The sequence below is a fragment of the Corapipo altera genome, unplaced genomic scaffold (assembly GCF_003945725.1).
Source record: "Corapipo altera isolate COAL_440 unplaced genomic scaffold, ASM394572v1 52b, whole genome shotgun sequence".
NCBI classification, from domain to species: domain Eukaryota; kingdom Metazoa; phylum Chordata; class Aves; order Passeriformes; family Pipridae; genus Corapipo; species Corapipo altera.
The window spans coordinates 3,921,521-3,942,575 of NW_020884922.1; the positions used below are offsets into that span (position 1 = coordinate 3,921,521).

Below are 21,055 nucleotides of genomic sequence, written 5' to 3' on the forward strand. Positions count from 1 at the left end.
GTATTATTTATTTTTAAATCAACAGTTTGGCCTTACTAGTTAAGTGCAGTTTTGTTTTTTTTTCCCCTTATTTCCTTAGAGTTAGGTACTGGAGTCATAGGAATTTCAGGTGCTCACTTGAAAATCATCTTTACATTGTACAGCAAGATGCAAATTCTCATTTACATAACAGATGGATTAAATAACCATTTCTTTTAACACATACAATACAGAGAAACATTGAGAGAAAGCCTTACTGCTGTGCAGACATCAATCAGAATTTTCTACTAAAGGCAAGCAGAGCAAAATAGTGACAAGATTTATTCCAAAACAGAAGAACATATGCTACAAAAAAAATACAGTAAATATATTTAAAATTTCAAACAGTGAAAGCAAGTGTTCACAGGAAATGAGAAAGTGTTGTATACTCCAATACTACAATGGCATCATTAATTTCTTTAATTAAGAATAAAAATGACTAACAGATGAAACTATACTGAAATAGTGGCTTATTTAAATGTTTAATGATACAAAAGCAAGTAATAACCACAAAATTTAACTGTAAAGGCAGATAAAGCACAGAACTTGTTTACAATACCCAATGCTGTTATTTTATGTGGTACCATTTTTATTTTGGGCCAACTGTGATGTAGCTTTATCTAGTAAACTAAGACAAGAACTAGAGAATCAATTCTGCAATAGAATCATTTTATGTAGGTTTTAGATTTTTATTTTTACCTTTTACAACAACCAGTACCTACCATTTTGTGCTTAGGCAATTATTTCTTGGGTATAAAATAATGACTATGATGCTGCTAAAAGTCTGCACTGTATACTTAAAACATGTTGTCCAGCACTGTTTTCTTTAAATCACTCTCTCATTCTTATAGAGTCCTTTCCTCCTCACATAGGGACTTTAAACGACATGCAGCTGTATGACACTTTCAAAAAACAGGTCTTTATTCATTCTTGGTGAATAAAACAGTCATGAAACTTCCAAATCTGCATGTGCTGTGCAGAGCCTAAACTCAAAGTTAATCACCACTTGATTGAACAACACACTTTCATTGTTAAAAATAGCAATAGGGCCACAAAGATGATCAGAAGGCTGGAACACCTGCCCTATGAGGAAAGGCTGAGAGCTGGGGTTATTCAGCCTAGAGAAGGGAAAGCTCTGGTGTGACCTTATTGCAGCCTTTCAGTGCCTAAAGGGGCTTAGATAAGAGAGCTGGAGAGAGACTTTAGACAAAGGCCCATCCTGATAGGACAAGGGGTAATAGCTTTAAACTGAGAGAGCAGGTTTCCTTTGGATATCAGGAGGAAACTCTTTACTGTGAGCAACAGGCTTCATAGAGAAGTAGTGGATGCCCCATCCCTGGCAATGTTCAAGGCCAGGTTGGATGGGGCTGGGAACAACCTAGTCTAGTGGAAGGTTCCCTGCCCATGTCAGGGGGGATTGGAATTATATGATTTTTCAGGTCCTTTCCAACACAAACCATTCTATGATTTTATAATCCTGGTAACACTGAACTAAAAATCCCCCCCAAAAATATCCTACTACTCTGACATTGTTTAGTAACATTACCCCCACACCAAAAAAGTCTGCATTCTTTATTCAAAAACTGACTATTAAAATGCACACTCTAAAAAAAAAAATCTAAGTTCACTCCATCAGTGAATGCTTTGAATTTGAATATTCAGTGATCAGGTCGTTACAGATCTATTAGCTTCTCTAACAAAACATAATACATCCTTTACTCCTGATAACTTTATGGTGTTAACTTAGGACTTGTCCACGTTAGTCATTTACTTTGGGTAAGGGGCATGCTTTCTGAATCTCCTGATGCTCTCCACTTCCTGTGCTTTGGTTCACATTACACTGTGGCCTTGAAACCTTCAAACTGGATTTCTTTTAGATGATATGCTCCTACTTGTAACGGGTACTCAGTTTTTTGGGCTAGTCCAAGGAAAACCCCTTAGAAACATACACAGCACAAACATACATCTTCAAGGTAACTTGTTTTGCACCACAAATCTGCTCCTGCCAGGCTGTTGGACGTGCCAACACAGAGACCCCAAGCATGCTCTCTGCTCCCCACAGCTCCAGTGCTGCCAGGGAGGCTCCACCTCAACCTCAGGCATAAGCTCAGCCTCTGCAGTCACTCAGTGTGAGCAAGACCAGCTCTCATTCTGGATTCATTAAGCACTGCACGTGTTACTCACTAATACTACACCAATGGTGAACGCTGTCACAACACACAAAAGAAAATTTCCAAAATTCCCTATCACCTGAGATGTCAGCATGATGCAAATTTGGCACAGATGCTGCCAGCCAGATGATGCTGAACTATTGAAATAGAGCCCACGGCACCATCGGGACACATCAAGCAAACATTTGGAAGATGTTGCAGTCTACAACTGAGTCACATTCCTACTCTGTAGCTGTGGCTTCCCAGTCACTTTCCACTCTTCCTTGTCCCTGGAGAATGCTGTCATTAAAATACACAATTTTAAAGTAATAACTAAACTAATTTGACTTCAGAAAAGGATTTTTGTGTGAAAGTAAAAACAATTAAAGCTCCTCAGTTGTTGTTTTAAAGGGCAGGGACAGGAAAGAACCTGACATTAGTTTTTATTCTCAGTCAAAAATTCCACAAACTATTTATAGACAGTTCTAATATACTTGGCAGCAAGCAGTGGAAATTGGAAATTGAGCAGAGACACTGGCTCAGCTTCAACAAGATGCCTGAATTTAAGCACATAAGTAGTTCTATTCATGTCAAATCCTACACTTCTGCCTAGCCAGGTACAAAGGAGGTTACCTTACTGACCATTGCCTGCAATTTGTACATGTTCTCAGGTGGTAATCTAATAGAGTATTTCAGAATAGACAGAGAAGAAAAACCCAGATTACTAAACCAAATTAGACCATTCAAACAGTAAATACAGTCTCCTAAATTACAGCAAAATCTCAAGTAACTAAAAAAAAAATAAAAAAAATAAAATTAAGGGAAATGAGAAGAAAAATAAGTAGATCAGGAACTAGTGGGGGAAGCCATAGAGACTATACTGCCTATCCATCCTTAAACATGCTATGTCCTTAACAAGGCTTAGGTGCCTATTCTGAACTGATTAGACTCTATCATTAATTCAAATTTAACAATTTGCCCTCCTATCTGGAAACTTCCACTTCTATATAACTTGGAAAACCCTAGGTTTCTAGTTATTTTAAACAGCTGTGTTTAAAATATTAAAACTCAATACATTTAACAAAAGACTGTTCCAAGCATTTGTACAGGGTTCAGCTGCAGTAACTATTCTTTTCTTCTGAAATTCCATTTTGGAATTTCAAACTACGTCACATTTCAGAAGTGCCAGACTAGGGGAAAATTTCCATGTGTGGGTTGCACAGTGCTTATACAGCAGGGGGAAGAGCATTGCAGATTTGATTCATACTCTTCATGCTTTGTACTTTTACCTACCAGTTTCTTTAAATCACTGTTGAGTTAAAAAACTGGTTTTGATTTTGCTCCATGCAGGTTTAAATTAATCTTAATTACTTATAATGATAGGAACAAATGTCATTTCACAACAGTCTACACAGAGTTGGTATATTATATTAAAAAAATAAAATTGAACCCCCTAACATCTGCAACCAACCAGAAGATTTCATGCCTCTATCACAAGTTAGATGGTTTCAGGTCATATATTTTTAAAACATAATACTGCTGGTTATCCTATCTAGTGATTTAATTCCACACCGTCTTGAAAAAGTGCTAACAGAAAAAACCAAAATCATTATTAATAAATAATAACTGCAACCATCATGAATCTATTATAAGCTTACAGAAATGAAAATATTATCTGCTCTTACCCCATGAATCCCCACCAGGAACCCTCAAAACATCCAAGCTTCTAGTTCCTGATGACAGTATGACTCAGACTTACAGCTGACTTTTTTTCCAAAAAAGACTGAAGTAGTGTAGGAGTACTTGATAGTTGAGGGAGAGGGAGAATCATGAGGGTTTTTGAAAAGAAGAAAAACATTGCTCCATTGCTGTACCTTTATTATTGAAACTACATCTCATGTGACCAACAACTCAAAACAGAAGACAAAAACAGTAGTCATGTTAGAAAGAAATAAAGAAGAAAAAAAAAATTGCCTAAGATACGTCCAGAGAATGGTTTCAAAATGCAGGAAGCTCATTGGATTAATAAAATAAAGTTACAAAATCTATTTAAGTCTTTATTCAGCAGAAGGGCCAAGATGTTACAGTCCAGACAGGGATCAGGGAAGGAGTTTCATACTTCTGATTAAACTAGGGGATTGAGAAATCAAACCATAATTTCCAGATCTGCTATAGTCTTTCTGGAACATTGGCCTGAGCAAACCAGGCAATACTGGAGTCAACAGAATATCCTGCTGAGCTTCAACTCCACCTTTATGAAGGTAACAACAATAAATTAGAATTAACTGCAACCCATCCCAGCTGCATTCACTGTAGTGACATAACTGAATTGAATGCAAGCAGTTTACTGGGAAAGGCAGTGAATCAACAATATATTTACAGCACATTTTGCACATACATCAAATATAAAAATCATAGAAGCACTGTATGTTTATTGCATCTAGGAAAAATATTCCCATTTGAAAGATAAAACTGTGTCTTCTTTCCTTCTTACCACTTATTACTAGAAATAAAACTTTGATTTTGACAACTTTTTATACTCTTTAATGTGTTTTGCTTTCTTTCTGATAGAATTAAAAAGCACTGTAGAGTTCCCAAGAAAGCTTGTTTTCTTTAATGCACAAAAAAAGTTCACAGAAACCACAGACCTTGCAAAGACTTATGCAGACTTGTTTATGCAAAGTCTGGGAACTGGAATTTTTAGACCCTATGCACCTTCTGACACCGAAACTGAACTTACAGAAAATGTCATGGTGACTGCCCAGCTAACTTCCAGTTAAGCAAGACATAGCCTGAGTCCCTTATTTACGCTCTGCTGAACTAAGGTGTAAAAGCAACCTCACATAGGGTAACTCGGCACACCAGCATTCACAAGGACTGCAATAACACACTGAAAAGCACTGCCAAAGGAGGGGAGAGCAATGCACTTTTTTTGTCTGTCCCTTCAACATCTGTAAAACAATCCTTTTTGTTAATCTCACACAAACAACCTTGTGCTAAATAATTTCATTATTTATTATTAATTACTTGATCAAGTTATAGCAGACAGAAGTGGAGATGTCACTGAGTTTCAAGGGAGTCAACACGTGTAGATGTTTCCATTCTCACTACTAAAAGGACATTGAATAGTCACAGTTTTTGGCCTGCTATTATTTGTCAGCTTGAAATTTTCAATTGCTATGATAGTAAAGGCTATTAATCATCTACACAAATTTTCTAGACTTGCCTAAACTACGCTGTTTATTAAATATCCTCAGGACTTAGGAAGAATAAGAGACGAACTTGCTATAACTTGCTGGTCATAATGTATTGCATTCCTCAAAATGCACTGCGAATTGCTATTAGTCAAAAAAGACAGACATTAAAAGAAGACAGATTGCCTGCAAGATTTGAAATCGATTTTACTCAGATTAATAACTTCTTTATTTAAAGAAGCAGATCATAAAATTGCTAAAGCATACTCCTGCTTTGAACATGTGTACACACGTACCTGCGTGGCTACACTCAGCACCCATGAATTCTGCGCGTAACAGCCTTGATACTTTCAGGTTCTTTTGTTCAAATAGATTTCTTTCATCAAAGCAAACAAATGAGAAGGGAAATATTCAATAAAATTTATAATTTAGTGAAACTTATTTTCTCTCCCGCGTTTTATGCAAGACCTATGTACACTTTGAGAAAACTCCGCTACAGCTACTGCATTGTTTTGAGTCATTCATGTTAGACAGGAAATTTCAGAGAGCCCCATAGATATTTTAAACAAGTCTAGAAGTCTATATGTGTTTATATAATTTAAAAAAAAACAATAGACAAACAGGTGCATATTTTTAAGACCCAAACCCTCTCCCTCTCTTTGGAAAGGAGGTCTTTTTTTTCCCCCTTCTCTTCCATGTTATCTGCTGTCGATCTTGTGATTCTTGTCTCACAAAAATAATGCTGGTGCTGTACCTCGTGTTAGCATGAGTACACCTGTTTTATTTCAAACATTATGCAGTGTCTTAGAAATAAATTTTCAAAATAAAGTTGTGAAAAATTCAGTCTTCTTTACTTGGCTCATGACACTCAAAATACTACTGCATTGCCTTTTTATTTTTTCATAACAGCTCAAACTAAGCTTTTGTCATGATTGTATCAGGAATTGTACAAACAAAAAAAACCACTCTTATTCCTACTCACTACTTTTTAAAAACTGTATATGATACATTTTTATCAGGTAAAGGACCATAAAAAACCCCCCACGATACATAAACCAACTGGAAATCGCAGCCCACCACGTGCCAAAACATAATCAACTGGCAGCGCTTTATATGAACCACAGCAGAGTCAGAAAGCAAATATGGCTTCGTGTTTCCCATGGACAGAACTACCCTGGTGGCAGGAACCACAAAAGAAAGAAAGGCTAAACTGGAGTAAAGTTAATAAGTGATAAAGCTAACAGTACTAAAGAAACACTGAAGATCAACAGGACAGTAACATCAAGTGAGACAGAACTTTGACTTACAGCTATCCTATGATAACTCATTTTTCCTCACCTTCCCCCTCTCTCCTCCAAATCACTGAGGACAAAGTTCAAAATTCTGAACACAAAGGGGAAAGGTTTTTCTATTTCCCAAAGTCGGAACTTTGTGAAGCATTTGGAAAAGCCTGAATTACATTGATTATGTTAGAGATAGTTACAGAGACTGGAGAGCTTATGTGAAATCAGTTTTAATACAGTAATTGCAACATAAAGACAGTTAAGGCTGCTGCCATCTTTATATGCACTGGAAACAAGTGCACTTCTGGCAGCCAGAATCCTACTTCCCACAGTAATGCAGGGTACTGCAGCCTCTTGCCATAGGGCTTCCCAATAGTTAGAAAAGATAAACACAATCTTCTACGCTCAGAAACTACAAACATGAGTGTTGGATAGTACTGTGACTCCACAACTGCAAAATACTGCAAAAAAAAATTAATCCTTTCTGTAGAGCTGAATAAGCATTTGACTTGATAGCCAGTTTAGGCAGTTGCAATTCAGCAGAGTACAGCACAACCTCAAGACAGCCATAGTATATATAACATTGGTCAAAGAGAATACAACAAAGTTTGCTTCAAAACACATAACTGTGTAATTTCCCTGCTATCAAACTAAATCCCTGAGACACATAAACTAACCCTGGAAAAACTTCAAATGTGTTAAAGTAGACACACAACTAATTTGCTGTATGGATTATGGGTTTGGCTTTTTACAGGGCAAGTATTAGTCACAGAAACTAAGGATCACAATTACTTGAAGATGCCAGTGTACAAAGGTTGTTTGTGTGACCCTAAATACACTTTCTGTGCCTACTCTCGGGAGTCAATATGAAAAAGTCTCACCTTGTATGGACCACAAAATCCCAAGTTTTATTACTGTAGCTCTAAGCATGCAAGAAGAGACATCGTGCAATCCTTCAGCTTTATCTCATTCTTTTGTGTAACACAAAATTAGAACTAAATCCAGCTTTCCTTCTTAAATGTGCACAGATATTCCTGTCTGACCCTCTGTCAACCACATCCATGTAGTCCTGTATAGCAGAACCACCATTTCAATCGAAGTATTTTGCAAGGAATGGGAAATGTCTATAAAATTCATGATATGGTCTTTATTTGTTTATCTCAGGGTCAAATAAACACGAATTTGGTGTCTCATTGCACTCTGAACCTTCATGTTTTTGATGTACTTTCACTGCAATTCAAAAGAGCAAACAGATTTCCAAGTTAGGTAGTTGAAATGGGCAAATTTACAGAGGTGTGAACTGGCCCACTCACTACCCCTTAATGTCACCAACTTAATGAAAAAGCCCTATGGAGATGAATGGCAAAGAAATAAGCTTCCTCCTTTCACTGAAACATGGCCATACTTGGAACCACACCCTCCTCTCCCTCAGCCTAACATGGCCAGCATGAGGCTGCTGATTTCCAACACCCCTGTCCTCAGGCTTACCCACCTGCCAGTCCAACCAGCAGAACTAAGAAAGGAGGTTCACAGACACGTGTTCCACAGACCCTGGGATGTGCACCAAGAAAACACAGAGAGCTTCACACTGCAGTACTTAAACACCTTACCTAACCACCAGGTCCCCCAGGGAGGGAAAAGCTGATAGCTATTAGTTAATGTGTACACACATACATGCGTGTTCACTCTAGGACAGGCTTCCTATGACAAAAGCACAAACAGGAAAAGAGGTTTAAACATAGTTAAGAGGAATGAACACCTTGGACAAGAGAATGTCATCCAACAGGTATTTCCAAAATCCTTATCACCATTTACTCTGACATTCATAATTACCTTCCAGCATGCTATCCCTAAACCTACACCTTATCTCCACTCTTGTCTTGACACAAGCTCTTCTCACATCTATGCCTTTCTTGACCAAAAAAACCATTCTCACTACATATTTACATGAGTCATAAACTTCCTTCCTGAGAATAGTTTTAAACAACTTTTCTTTTCTTCACTCCAGCTTCCTAAAAAACCTTATTAAATATATGGGATAACATACAAAAACATGTTTTGACTCTTTCTCTGAGGAAATCCCTGCCAAGAATCATTCAGACAAAGATCGGATGAATGAGGGTCAAGTTACAGAGTAACTGCCAACTCCTTTGTCCACCCAGTTGGCAACCCCATACTACAAAAGCCACTTCGGTTGTTTAGTTTGAGCGTATTCACTGTTAACTGGAGATGTGACTACCAATTCGAGCCTTGTTTTTCATGGATTACTCAGCATATGAGCAGTTGTGCACAGCTGTATATCTTCCACAACTGCCAAACACTTTGGACTATTTCTACATTTGGCAAAAGAGTAACAGTCCCAGAAATCCAGTTAATAAGAATTTCAAGAAAAAAAGTTTCTACTTGTATTCCAACATAAAGGTTTGATTGTAAATTTCTTATTACTAAATGTAAGAGATTCCACGCAGAATACAGTAGTCCATGATAAAAAATGTTCTACCTCTGCTTCCAATAAAAAGGTAGCTTGTCTGAAGGAGGTCTTTAAGTGGCAGCAGCCGATCATCACTAAACCTTTTAAAGCACTCTGCATCCATTCACTTACACTACAGCTGAAATACACAACAGATCGTGTTTCTAATGAGCAGAAGAGGACTGGCATTTTGGGGATGAGAGGAAATCAGCTGGTAGCAGCATTTGTAGAAACAGACAAGGATAAGAGCTGGAGTTTTAAATAAAGTAGAACAGACACAGTGCTCTGAAAGTAGCCTACTTCCAGTTCCACAACAAAAACTCAGTAACTGCTTATTTCCCAGAAGGGTGCTGTTCGCATTTAAATAATTTAGGACCTCTCTTCATTCTCTATCTTCTCTCCAAGGGCCAGACTAATCTGCCTACACTGAGAACTGAGTCTTCTCTGAAGAGCAGTTCAGATCAGTAAGTCACACTCCTGTTGCCTCATTTCCCTTTAATAATCCTCTTTTCCCACACTGACTCTGCCTTAAATTAAGCCCAACCAAGACTCCCCACTTCACACTCACCCAGAAACAGCATAGGATCCGAAATGTGTAGTAACAAACCCTACTCATGCACAACCACGAAACAGCTGTTTATTTTCTGTGCTTCAGCTTCTACCCTGCACAGCATACTGTACAGGAATACTGTCAATGTGAGGGTTTATTAATATATCTTAATAATTAAACCTCAGATAAAGAGCTTTTAGGTGACTACACAAAGAATATTTTAAAACAAAAATATTCATTGAAGGTTTGTTTCCAAGCATGTCACATCAGTAGAGCAAAGTGAATTCAGACACAAGTTAGGTTTATAGTGTTCTTTTGGGATAAGCCTATTTTTAAGAAGAAAGCTCAGCACCAGCCTGGTACACAAGTACTCTTCTACAAAGATGTCACATGTGAAGTAACAGCCAGCTAGGGAAAGAAACCCAAACAGCAGCTATTTGTTGGGATGGTCAGATTCAACCTGTACATGACTGAGGAAAAAATGGTTCTTTGAAGAAAGGGAGGAAGAATGCTTTAGAAAAATAGCTAAGTGAAAAATATATTATTTTTTATGTTAATACCATTTACCAAACTTGGCAGGCAGTTGTATTCTTTTGGATGTAGCCTCTTTTCAATAAGCATGAAAAGCATTGTTACACTTGTGCATTGATGAAAGCAGATTACATCCCTTACAATTCCTTACTGGTAACTCTGTCTAATGAATAATAATAAGTCACAGTTTAAGGGCATTGGCTTTGCTGTGTGTTAGCTATTTGAGAGAGGAATAGGGTATCACTAGAAGAGGTACAGTCCTAGGAAAGAAGCATAATGGGAGTCTGGAATATTTCATGGTACCACAGTTTTCCATTCCCCATCTTTTATTAATGGTAGATACCTAAATGACTTTTTAAAATTAGGGAGTACTTTCAAGTTGATATACAAAACTGAAGAGCAAGGCTTATTTGTGATAAAGAAGCTATTGTGGAGACAATATACTTGCAAATTTTTATTCTGTTTATACTTCACCACTCATTGTTATGCACTTGACTATTTTCTTGCTCTTCCTTTCTGGATCACCTGCAGAAGTACTCAGAGGCTCAGCACTGACATTACAAGACAACTTGTACAAGGATTCAGTCACTATCAGTGTTGGGGCACAAAGACAGTGTGATTTCTCAAGAGATCTGTGTATTCATTCCTGAAGTACTTTAACCAGTTCAGTTCCCAGAGGGTAATTGTTAGGTTTGCTGTGGCTAAAAGCAACAGTACAGGTGGGATTCCTGTCAGACTTTGTCCTCTCAAAGCAAAACAAACTGTAAAGGTGTTGCAAATAAGTGGTTTCTTTTAAAAAAATAATCATAATCATGCTACAACAGGTAATACACTTCACCCTATACTGCTTCAGAAAGGTTCTAAAGATCAAATAGGTATGGGTTTCCTTTTTGAAGAGGAAAACGAGCACATTAGGTTTCAATGCACTAATTCAGCTGTAAAATAAAGGGGAAAAGTACTGATACAGCAGACATTTCACTCTTAAAAGCCAACCTGGTAACAAAATTCAGCACTTGCTCCTACAGCCTTTTTAAAGGGAGGCAGTGAATTTTAAAATAGCAAAAAATGTGACACAGCATGGTGACAAGTACAAGATCAATGTCAGACATAATGCCTACATGTTCGAATTCCTATTTATCTGCTTTTATATAATGAAGTGTATCGCTAATTTAAGCGCACATCCTTCCTGTTAAACAGCAGATTTCCAGATATAAGGAGAAAAGCAGACCCAGGACAATGGAATCCCATAACCTGCAAAATAAATTCTGATTACATGTCTAAATAAATTAAAATATCATCAGACACTTCAAAAATACATCAAAGTACACAACATTTCAGTAGAGGCATGAAGAAGTTGCTTAATAAGAATCTGATGCCATGATCCTTACATTCATAGCAATAATTTATAAACCATATTCAACAACTCACAAGTTTAAAGCTAGTTCAGACCTCCTTCCCATCAGAGAAACTCTTAAAAAACCCCTGTTTGATGTGATCATTTTAGCTGAATACCACACACGCCTGAGAAACTGTGCATGTTTATTTCAAATTAGGTGCTTTGAGCACTTTATTGGCTCCCAAATGTGCAGTACGGTCAGCAAGCAAGATCTCAGATTAAAAATTTAAATTCAACTTTATTTTGATCATCAATCCTTTCTGAAAGCTTTTTCGTTTTATGTTGAATTCCTTCATCCTCAATACTTTAAGCAGCTCTATCCAGACTTCATTTCCACCTCCTTTGTAAAGCCACAAGACAGAGACAGTTTGAGAAAACTGATGAAAGAAAGTCAAATGTAGACCTGTTCACTTGATTCTCACATACATCTTCCTGGCTTCCATGCTTTTAATTAACATTTTAAGACAGATGTACAGCTGAATATTTTAAGATATTCACTCAAAAAAACACATTTAGAACACAGGATCTCTTATTCCAGCAAAACTCCTCAGGGACCACAAAGGCACCACATACAAGCTGTGCAGTTCCAACTGATAGTGGGGAAAGCAGACTGTGCTCCTCACTCAGGGCAAGAAAATAAAGGTATAGTCCTTCTCCCAAGACTTACTGATCTTCCAGTGTAAAGGCAAAAGGCCTGTACAGGCAGTACTGTCCCACATTTCCACAATGGATGAAGAAAACCCAAAAGCTACCATTGTGGACTTTAAACAAGACAGTAACATTATCACTCAGCTGTGGTATGGATTGTCATTTACATGAGAACTGTGATATCACTGAAGTTTTGTTACAGGGTGCACAGATGACAGACACAACAGATATTTTGAAATAAGGAATTGAAGTGAGACAAACTAGGGAACAGGCACTGGAGACAGCATTAGCTGGATCACCAACAACAGGTCAGTAGTAACTGGGCTCTATAAACATGCACCTCCCAGGCACATCCTGCAATAAAGCTGCTAGAGTGCACAAATGCCAGTATCAGCCAGAAGAGGGATCACAAAAAAGGATGTTTTTGATGAAAGTCATATACTGAATCAAAAAGTGTTCAAAGTTCTCCGTTTATCCACTTACTTTGTAAAGCACAGGTAAAATGCAAGACTCTAATGTTTCTGTAACATCCCTCTGCCTGAGAAGAGGGTCAGAGAGCAAGACCTCAAGCAATTTCCAAGCTCTTCCTGCACTCAAACTCCTTTTCTTGCTTGCCTGTAAGAATAACCTCTTAGACTTATTAGATGCTCGCTCAGCCACCATAGCACCCTTAAAATAAAAGGCTGGTTCCCTTCCTCCCTTCTACGTGCACAGCCTCCAGAACAACTGCTCTCGCAGACATCCTGGCCTCCTCTTCCACTCTGAAGAACAGTTCTGCCAGCTTTAGCTGTGAACATGCCTTAAACAAGATGTCCCCATCTTTCCCACCCTGGCCACCCCAGCTCTCCAGTCTTCATGACTATCTCTAAGCACAGACAATAGCTGTACTTTAGCCATGGAACTGGTTGCTCTTTCAGCACCTTTAGATAGGAAACACGACCAGTGGGAGGTGCTCTGACAAGGGAAGCCATTTCTACTAATTACACAATCACACCCATCCATCCCAGTCAGTACTTCCAAATGCATGTTGCTATGATCAAGAGTCATGTGTCTGATGATTTTGTCATTCATCTTCCTGACCTATCAATAGGCATCTCTCTCACATTATTTAAACTGATGTTTAGATCATGGGCAGGGCATATATTCTTTTGCCATACTTTTAAAAAAAATAACTGGGAAAAAATTAAATATGTACTCTTCCAAGACCACTTAAAAATATTTCTGTATGGTTTAGACATACATGTTGAGTTAAATCCCTATGCACTCTCCCTGAGCACTTCTTAAGAGCAAATGTAAAATTGTAATTGCTTAGGAATATGAAGAGCAGGCTGAAGCAAATACAACAATATTATGAATAAAACAGCACATTAACTAGGACTCTAGAATCAATCTCTCTTTGGAAATTACTCTGTTGAGCTCTATGTGCAGGAAAAAAAGGAGGGGAGGGTTAAAGTCTCCACTTAAAACCATGTGATAAGAGGAACCTATATATGGATTTGTTTACTGCATGTGGCCTATTCACTATCTCAGTCCCAGTAACTGCAATATCCCTAACTGAAGCTTTTACTTGAGATACTCAAAATACAATTTCATAGAAGGAAAACACCCTACCAAGGTATACTAATTCATTGGATTCTAATACACTTTGTTAAGTGTAGGAAAAAAAAGTCATTAACCGGTGCCTTATGAAAATTCATATACAGCTAAAATCTAGAAGTCAGAGTACATGAATATAAGTGTGTGCCTTCCTGCTACAAGGTGCATCAACAAGACTTCCATTTCCTGTTCTAAATTGCTCACCTTCAATTACTAAAGAATTCTTTCTAAAGGAGCAGATCCTTGAATGAGTAGGATCAGTAAATTTTTAAGAGACATTGACTAGAACAAACGTATTTCTTAGTAACACTGTAAAAACTAGAGGAAAAAGAAAATTCTATTTTTTCCATGAAAGAACTATTATCACTATTATCCTGTATTTTCAGAGGGACCTATATGTGTCTCCCAATAGGTGCATACAAAGATGGAGTAATAAACCCAAGTTACAGGACCCTCTAGCAGAGTAAGTTTTTTCTTAACTTTTAAACACAAGTAACTTCATTATAGACTTCCTCCACATCTCAAAGTGTGCTCACACTGCTTGTTAGAGGACCACTCTACTGTTTTCTGGCTCCAACACGCTTTGAAAGTCTGTTCTGGTTACCCACAGTCAGTCCCAGGGGCTTCCCCTTAGCAGAGGAAATATCTCAGAGGTCCAGGAAAGGGTAGTCATGAATTACACACAATCAGATAGGTCAAACATGCAGTTCACATCCCGATATATAGTTCAAGTGTACTTTCCACTTACAGAGAAACACAACTAGTTCGCTTCCATTGCTTTGCGGAATTTATATTTTACTAAGGGTGGGCAAGTTCAGCTTTCTTGCACAACAAAAATTTCCACAACCAACTAAAGGTACCTGGGAAAGTACTGAAAACTCACAAGATGCTTAACTGAAAAGAAAGACCATCTTATGACAACTCAAGGTACTAAACTAAATGGTTTTGTGTGACTCCCTTCCCCCCACTTCTAAATATGGTCTACTTGTAAGCTTTCTTAATTTTGGAGAGGCTCTTACTTTTGCTTGCTAACTTCCTGACTAGTTCCAGAAAGTTGTTCCTCACAAAACAGTTGAGAAAGCTATACATAAATTCCCTCATACCCTAAAATTCAGAGTATCAAATAGAACAGAAGTGAAAAAAAAATCTAACAGATAGCTACTAACTAAGCTAGCCTTGACAAAAAGTCACCATCAAAGTGTTAAAAATGTAGCAAAAGTTATAGGACATCCAAATTTAAAGCATCTGTCCAGAGAAATAAGTCTGACCCACAATTGAAATTACCCTTTTTAAGTATGTGCACTGATCTGTCAATTATGCAGAATTTAGTAGTTTTAACTTAAATACAAGAATCAACACTATATATTTCAAAGCAAATGTAAAGCTTCCCATACTGAAGCATCAGTGAAGTAACAACTGCAGCAAAAAAATCAAGTATAGGAAACAAAAAAGATCATAGTCAGCACAACACAATTCTTCAGACTACGGTATCACACAGCTGGCTATAAACCACTTTGAGCATTTATTTCTAGTGAGGGGATAAACACAAGGAATCAGATCTACAACCAATTTCCACAGTATCAAATGCACTGGTACCCAGCATTTTCTTACAGTCATGTAAACTACAGAGGTTGAATTTTGCTGACCAAAGGACACCTCAGTAACAACCAGTACTCCAAAATGTTACAGCTAGTAATTTTGAAATACACACAAGCCAAAATCATTGCAGGCTGTCAACAAACCCCACTCTTTCAATTACTGCCTAGTTAGATGTCTCAGCTGTTCTAGTATTTAACATAATCATTAACTATCTGGGACAGTACAAATGGAACACTAAAACTAGAAAATGTAGAGACATCTAAGAAAGCAAAACCACACTTTACACTGTACAAATAAAACTCATGAATTTTTAAAAAAACTGCAAGGAAATTAGTGAATTATACTTAATGAGCATGGAAATAATGTCTACAACTTGGGAAACTGAGGTATATGGTAAATGATGTGAGAAGGAATGTACCAAAGACATTAAGTTTAAAATTTTGAGATCTGTTAACAAACTATAAGAATGACCATAATTAAAGTTTTAGCCAGGCTAAGTATAAAATGATAATATTTAGGGCTTACTTGAAAATAATACCCATACAGTTTACATCTATTTGAGACTGAAACTGGAGTGACTGAAGTAAACAGATTCACCTGTAGGGCCTTTCCAACACTAACAGAACAGAGCTCTTCCTCTCCTAGCAATGACAGAAACAGATGAAAAAGCCATGCTAATTACACGCTTTGCTCTGGTGACAGGAATGGAGTCAGATGGCTTTTGTCCTGATTCTAGTTACAAGTACGTCTCTGCTCTTCCTATGGATGACAATGTTCTCATTTAGTGCATAATAACAATCACACCAACTACCTTAGATTCAATTTTCAAATTCTTTTTGCTACAAGGCTGTCTTGGATTGTCTTCTTTTGCTACAAGGTTGTCTTCTTCTCCCCTCAAAGGAACATTGCTTTGAATATTGTCCACATGATCTCACAGATACTTTGACTACAGACCTAATTGTGGCTCTGAACAGCCAGTTGAATATGCATGTACTTGTACAAGTTGACATATGACCAACTTACATACAATACAAATTTCTATGACATTAAAATTAGGACATTTTCACTTCAAGGACTACGAAACTGTTCTAATAAATTAAATGCAGTGGTTTTGCTGACAATATTATTTACAGCTTAGCAAAATAAATCTGTTCACAAAAGTGGCACTAAAGACTGGCATTCGGGAGCTTAAAATACAATAATTTATTAAGCCAAGTCATTCCATTAGGACAGTCTGTTCTGGCTTCAGAGTTCAACTTCTTTAGAAAATTAAATAAACTGCCTGGCAGACCTTACTTGCTTACATGATTCAGGCTATTATTTCAAACAAGGTGAATGGATCCAAAGAACTATTTATTCTTCCTCATGTCATACCATCATTAGCAAACTGACATGCAAGTAAAATTCAGGTCCTGACCAGCGAACTTTTATGACAATTTTACCTGTCTTACCTAAAACTAAATGAACAATGAATTATATATATATGTTCCTGTTATAATCTCAAATAACATCTGTTCTATGGAAACCTGGAATGATTCTAATCCATAACCAAGTGTTTTAAAGCTTATATAAATGTAGTATTCTTTTCTAAAGGGACAAAATAATGACAGTAGCACTGCTGTCTCAGTAGTCCAACATACAACATAGTTTCCACCACAATTTTTGTGAATAATAATTTTCTGACCTCCCCCAATGTTTCTCAGCCATTAGTCCTTCAAAGGGTACACACTAAAGCCAAAACAACACTGGAGATAAGGACAATTAACACTGATCTCTATCTGCCCCCACTTCTACCCTTGAACTCTTTTAGTCTCCCCGTCCTACTACTGGAAGTATTTTTCTTTGATGCACCTTTACATCTGCTGAAGCCAGAAGTAGGGAGATTTACCTACTGTACCACTGCACTGACTACTGCCAACTGTACAGAACTCTGTTAAAGCTTCCTGTAGTCTTCTGTTCAGTGGGAAAGAAATTCAAATTAATTATCAGGGCAACAAGTATAGTTAAGACTATAAAAAATTTGAATTTCCAGAAACCTGAAGAAGCCAAATGCCCATGCTTCCAGACTCCATTCCAAAGGAAGGTATGTCCTAGTTTTTGCACTGTGCCACCTCAGAGACTTTCCATAACTCAACCTCTGCTCTGGAACACCAATCCCTCACAAACCAGTCCTGAAAATGCTGCATTACAGTACCAGTAAGATATAAACTATTATTCTGCCAAGAGTGAAATAAAAATCAAACAAAATGGTAACATTAGAAATTCAGTTCTCTAATCTAAACTCATGTTTTAACAAGAAAAAAAGTAAGATAACCATCCTTGAAGTATTTAAAAGATGTGTAGATATGTTGTTTAGGGACATGATTTAGTGATGGACTTAGTAGTGCTAGGATTACAGTTGGACTCAATGATCTTTAAGGTCTTTTCTAACCTACATGATTCTATGATTCCAAGATTCACCTGATTTCCAGTTTTTCAATCATGGAACTTTGGTTTGAAAAACACTGCCCTCAAGAACAGGACTAATTTCTCAAATTACATTTTTCCCCTTAAAAAATTACTTTGCAGCACATATGATTCTTTTTTGAACTTAGATAATTGTTAGAGCCTTTGAGATAAGAACAAATATCTTCATATTTGTACCAGTACAAGCTATGCCGGGATTATGTAGAGACATATACAATCAATTATTTCTTGGATATAAAACTCTCAAGCCAACAGGAAAGCCAGAAATATAAAACAAAAAATACCATTATCCAATGCTCTACCAAGCTATAATTCTTGTTAGTCAGTGCTATTCCAATATTTCACTCATCAGTATTCCTCCTTCTCAAATTTTTATAATTATAGTCATCATCAGAAGGAAGGTTTGAAAAATTCACTAACCACAGGGAAACAGAGGAACATTCTCTGGAGAGCTCAATGCCCACATAACAACCTTGGTGAATTTAGTATTTTAATTAGTGGAAAATTCTAGATATTTTAGCTGTGCAACTGCATAATGGAAGGCAACCAAACTGATGCACCATTGCTTTTCCAAGCGTGCATTTACCTTGGGCATTGTCTACAGCATGCAAAGCCTTATCATAATGATGTCTGCAAGGCTCTGCTCAGGATCAGCATCACAGTCCGGAGCTCTGCTGACAGCAATGTCTTGTTCAGACTCATGCCAATACTAAATTAGTTTAGTTTCAAGAGCTAAAAGCAGTTGTACAGGAAGGTAAAATGCTTTAATGAGGCATAGTTCCCAGTCCCACTTCCTTCTCCCAAAAGAAATAAACAGGAGAAATCAAAATGAAAGCTAGGGAAGGGGCAGTACTACACAGTGAATGCTTTGGATGCTCTGGTCTGGGGAGGAGAAAGTTCCTTTCCTTTGAGCAGTGAAACTGGTCAGAACTTCAGACATTTGTAACAAAATGTGTTAGGAGAAACTAATCCCTCATGAAGATGAGGCAGTATAGCATGCTGATCAAAATCAAAAGCAGCTTCTCTTTCCTGGCAATGGTAATAAAGGATGGCAATGCATTTCTCTGCAAGGCAAAAGAAAATTATAGAGCCTTCTTGGCTGAACTTTGGAAAGTCTTGATTAAAAGTCTATCAAAAATGTTATTCAGCAAGAATTTTATTTGGTTGTTTTTTCTCTAACTAAAGATTGTGCTTATGATTTAAATTTTTATAGGGGAAATACTGGCAGTAACATCTAAGTTACAGCATCACAATTTTGAAACTGTCTACTTAGGTCAGGTTGATGAGGGATATCACAATTATCATTTTGACTTTTTACTTTGATTCTGTGACAAGTATAATAAAGTTAGCACACAGAGTTTGTTAAAAAAAAGTTTGCACAGAAATTAAATTTCTCAAGTACATAAAGTATGCAAACACAAGAACAGCTTAATATATCCAAATGAGATTTTTGCTACCACTTTTTGCTCTACCATTAGCCAATTCCTTTATAGCTGTGCTTGCAATTTAGCTTTTCACACAAAACTCTTGCTTCACTTTATATGCATTTAAAAGACTGGTCAGTCAGTACCTTCTGTTGTTCGTGCAAGTAGGTCCCCCAAAAATTAAACTTTCCCAAAGTAGCTATTCAGTTGCAGGTACTGGCATATCTGTAGCTCTGAAGAAGCCTACCTTACTTTTCTACTCATGTAAATATAAAATGGGAAATGCTCTTACAAATTTCTGTGGTATGTCTACACTTTGGAGTTTGGATTGATTGTTGCAGCACAGGCATGTGCTGGACAAAGCATTTGGCACAGACAAATCTGAAATATCTTGATGTTCCAGACTCAAGTTTGTTTTCCTAAAGAGTAAAAGAGACTCCAATTTCAGATGCTCAATCACGTGTTAAAGGCAAAGGCATCTACTTCAGCAACTGCTGAAGGAGGGCCCACGTCGCTGTCCTGCTCAGGGCAAGGCATGTACCCAGCGCTGTGCCAAAGGCTACTTCTCCCGCCGGAGGCCCATGGACACAACCCACGCTCGACTTCATAAAACAAACACAACTCCCTGAGAAAACATGAAACGACACTCCTTGTCAAGTATCTGCGTTTTGATCTATCATGTGTTACTGGGCCACCAGCATATTGCAAAAACCAACCTCAGTACGTTGCCTAACACATTTGCACAAATATTTTTCATTAGCAGCTCTGTTTAAAGACGTGTTTGTACCCAGGGATGAAATGCCATTCCGGTACGAGCTGCAGGCAGGTTGAGCCGAACCAAAGCTCCGGAAGGGCTTCCAGGCCTGTGCTGATGTGTCACAAACTCATCACCCAGCGCCGGCCCCCGGCCCAGACGGGCCGCCCTGCCCCCGACACCAGGCCGGACGTGGAACATCTCCCAAGCATCCAACCCCATTATCCACAGGCAGCGACTACTCGTGACTCAGAGGATTTGGGGCTGGTTTGTTTGCGCGGCCCGGCGCCAACTCCGGAGTTCCCGGCAGCGCACATCTGCGGGAGAGCTGGGCCAAGCCCCGGAACCCCGGCCCCAGTTTTGAGGACTTCCCTGAGGAGATTTCCGTCCGCCCCCACAGCTAATAAATAAATAAATAAACAGATAGATAGGTAGATAACACACAAACCCCTCTAAACCAAACAAAACAAAGCAAAAAAAACCCCAAGCGAGTCCTGGAGCAGCTGAACTCGGAGGGGGAAACGGGGCTGTGCGCGGAGCAGGGGAAGTCCGGCGGACCCCAGTGGGGCCCGGCGGCGGTGCCGGGTGACCCCAGGGCCCCCGCCGAGCCCGGCCGGGAGAAAGGCCCCTTTGTTCCCCCTCCCCGCGGCCGCCTCCCGGCCCACGACACGGAGGCGGGCGGGCGGCGTCACTGCCCGGTACCTACCACAGCAGGAGGCGACGAGGAGCAGGAGCTGCGCTGACCTCCAAGCCGGGGACCCCTCTGCGCTCCCCCAAGGGGCCATAACACCCGCCCGCAGGGAGGCGGCGCGGAGCCGGACCCGCCACCGCCGCGCCCGCGACACGGAGCCGGAGCTGCTGCCACAGGAGGGGCCGGCGGCGCTTCCCCCCTTCACCCGCCGAAGCCGGAGCGGCCTCCTCGGGGAGCGCTAACGGCGCGCACGGCCCGGCCGCCCGGCTGCCCACGGAGCCATGA

The 21,055-nt window shown here is 38.8% G+C and overlaps 1 protein-coding gene across 1 annotated transcript in view; it reads right to left on the reverse strand.

Moving 5' to 3' along the window:
* Positions 1-21,037, reverse strand: part of LRP12 (LDL receptor related protein 12) — a 47,793-nt gene extending 26,756 nt beyond the window's left edge. The window contains exon 1 of the mRNA XM_027657050.1: positions 20,786-21,037. Coding sequence (XP_027512851.1) covers positions 20,786-20,864 — 79 coding nt within the window. The 5' untranslated portion in view covers positions 20,865-21,037. The remainder of the gene's footprint in view (positions 1-20,785) is intronic.
* Between the last annotated feature and the right edge of the window lie 18 nt (positions 21,038-21,055).